At 32.0% G+C, this 3,222-nt stretch overlaps 1 protein-coding gene across 1 annotated transcript in view; it reads right to left on the reverse strand.

The window, feature by feature from the left end:
- Nucleotides 1–321: 321 nt before the first annotated feature.
- LOC132177236 (rust resistance kinase Lr10-like) overlaps nt 322–3,222 on the reverse strand; it is a 5,340-nt gene continuing 2,439 nt past the window's right edge. Inside the window, exon 5 of the mRNA XM_059589488.1 lies at nt 322–656. Coding sequence (XP_059445471.1) covers nt 322–656 — 335 coding nt within the window. The remainder of the gene's footprint in view (nt 657–3,222) is intronic.

Raw genomic sequence — 3,222 nt, forward strand, 5'->3', positions numbered from 1 at the left:
TCAACTTCTCCTTCAAGCATTTTTAGGACATAGTTCATTGAAGGACGATTGCTAGGCTTCATCTATATGGACCATAATGCCACTATGATCACCTTCTTAATCATTTTCTTTTCCTCGTCTCTGGCATCTTCCATTTCTATATCCTTTTCGTTGTGCAATTGGTCATAGATCCAATTAGGCAAGTAAAATGGTTTGAGTGCTCTGCAAATGCATTTAAATTCCTTCTTCTACCTGCCATTTTCATTAATAACATTCTAAAACTATAAACATCTGCTTTGTAGGGATTCCTCCAATGTTTTTGTAGAATAACTGTAGGGCTATTTATCCTAATGTTTCTCTTGCTGCAGTCAAAGAAACAATACTGTTATCTATTGGATACAGTTGTGCCAGGCCAAAGTCAGAAACCTTAGGAGTCAAATTCTCATCAAGAAGAATGTTGTGAGGCTTGATATCAAAATGCAAAATCTGCATGCCACATCCTCGATGTAAATATTCAATCCCACGAGCAATTTCAATAGCTATATCATATATTTTCTTGTAGCTTAGGACAACACTTTCTTCTGGCGAAAAAATGTACTTATTCAATGACCCTTTAGGCATGAATTCATATATAAGAGCCCGATTCGACCTTTGAATGGAAAAACCAATAAGCTGCACTACATTAACAAGGTGAATTCTTCCAATGGTTGCAACTTCATTTATAAAGTCTTGTCCATTAGCTTTGGATTTAAACAACATCTTTATAGCTACAAGATGGCCACTTCGAAGCGTTCTTTTATATACAGTGCCATAGCCTCATTTACCTAATTTGTCCTTAAAATTTTTGGTCATCTTCTTAATTTTTGAGTAAGAGTACCTTATTGGCATGAGGGTGTTGTGGGTTTGCAGAAATTCTTCAATAGCATCATACATAGATAAATGCCTTCTACAACATTTGTATATCAAAAATGCAATCAGACATGGAGTCCCTAATACTGTTATTAGGCCATGGTATAGTCCTGCGCAGGAACATCCAAATATTTAGAAGAAAACAAATTAGTTTATTGTTTTATTAGTGTCAACACCACTATTTTTAGTTGATAACAATTAATTCGTAATAACTTCCAAATAATCTCTTTCCTAAATCCTTATAATTAAGGTAGCATGGTATTTGTTGTCTTTTTCCTGTAAATGTCATAATAATATTTTCATCATGTCCCACGTTCAAACTATTTTCATGTTTCACATTCTAAGGAATAATCTATTAAAAAAAAATCGAAGAAGATCATAGGAGAGAAACAAGTAGTTCTTACCAATGAGCGATAGTACCCAAAAAAAAGTTACTGCAGCAGATAGAAAAAAAGAAAAAAGAAAAAAGAATTAATTAGTAATTAATCAAAAACTTAAATAATTTCCCCTTAATTGGCCATGCTGAACAAGAAACTTAAATTTTATTAGTAGATCGAGGAAGCCTATTTCTTAAGAAATTTGGCGTTTTCCGTCTTATTCTCCTCATTGTGTAAATCATATAAATTAGTTATCAACCCATTCCAAAACACTCAATTATCTTAATCAATACCACATATCACACAAATAATAACAAAATTTAATCATTTAATTAATATTCTAAAGGCATTAACATTCTGTCATAATTGGGAACAATACCTATCCAAATCTATTCCATTATACAATTCTATATTTATCTCCCAAACAATTCTTTTAAGAGAGAAGCCTCACCGAAGTATGGGTTGCGAATTGATCCTGATTTGACAAAGAAAAAAATAACATGAGCTTTTGCAAACTTGGAATTATAAGTTAATAATCATTAAATGGGACATTAATATATATATATGGTGTTGATCAGAATCAGGCATAAGAGAAAAGGTTTAAAACAAAAAACAAAACCAGAAAGATTTACTGGAAAATACAACAAACGTACCTTTAGTGAGAGTGAGAAATTAATCTAAAGATTTAAGAAAGAAAATAAATTTGCAAAAGGAAATTAATTAATGCATGGTCAACATGTACGATATTATTTCTTTTTTCTCAGCATTCTTTACTCACTCAATAGTTTATCTCAAGGGACGCAATGAACACGATTCGCGTAATCAAAGTGCTGTTAGATGTAATTTTTTTTTTTTTTTTTTTGTTAATCCAATTAAATAAATATTTTGTATTATTTTTTTTAATTCAATGTAAAAAGTTTTTTACCAATTTGATTAACCATTTTAGATAAAAGTATCATTTGACTTTTCCATTGGAATGATCAGCGAGAAATTAATCTAATGATTTAAGAAAGAAAATAAATTTGCAATAGGAAATGTATATTTGATTAGATAACATATTCGAGGCTGAGAAAACCATCCAAACCACGGAGATGGGTGTCTGCTTAGAAATGGGAATCACATATTTCTTCGTGTTTCTGGTTTTCGTCTTAAGCCTTGGAGAAGGCCAAAATGGGTGCCATGAATTTCCGTGCGGAGGCGGTGGCCCAGTCATTTGATTTCCCTTTCGGCTTAACACCCAGCCACACCACTGTGGGTATCCTGGGTTTCTCCCAACAAAGAAAAATAATGGATGGAATTTTCCACAGGCCTACTGATGTCGAAATCTCAGCTCAAAAAGAGGGAAAACTGGCACACCAACACTGATTTTTCCTACTCAATAGACAAAGCCGCGGAAGCGTGATGCATGGTCAGTCAATTATAGACCCCATAATAAATTAATTGATTGTTGACTCACTCACCGAGTCTCCGCATGATGTCAACCTTTCTGCCAATGAAAACGCAACACATAATGAAGGAAAGAGTGGTATGAATTTGTTGAAACTTGAAAAACCATGTGCATGTAAGTTTCAAAGAAAAATCATCTCCAATCTTTCATTTGTCATCATAAAAAACCTCCAATAAAATAAATTTAACGAAAAAATGCAAAGTACTGTGATTATACTAATTTACAATAGATTTCTTGAGTTAAAAATATTTCGAGAGCTCCGATCCTTATGGTATGCAAAAATAACAAATATATTTTTACTATTAAATTCCGTCTAAAATCACTATCAAGTTCCGTCTAAATTTTTGACATATTTTTTTTTAGTATTCTAATCTTGATTTTGTTATATATTGTTTTATTCTGCATTTATCTCAATAAGTAGGCCAATTATATAAAGCCATGTACTCCTTTATTCAAGTAGAAGTAGTTCAATAAAGAGTTATTTTCAATTTTAAACTTTTAAATTGTGGG

Source organism: Corylus avellana, chromosome ca4 (assembly GCF_901000735.1).
Source record: "Corylus avellana chromosome ca4, CavTom2PMs-1.0".
Taxonomy (NCBI): domain Eukaryota; kingdom Viridiplantae; phylum Streptophyta; class Magnoliopsida; order Fagales; family Betulaceae; genus Corylus; species Corylus avellana.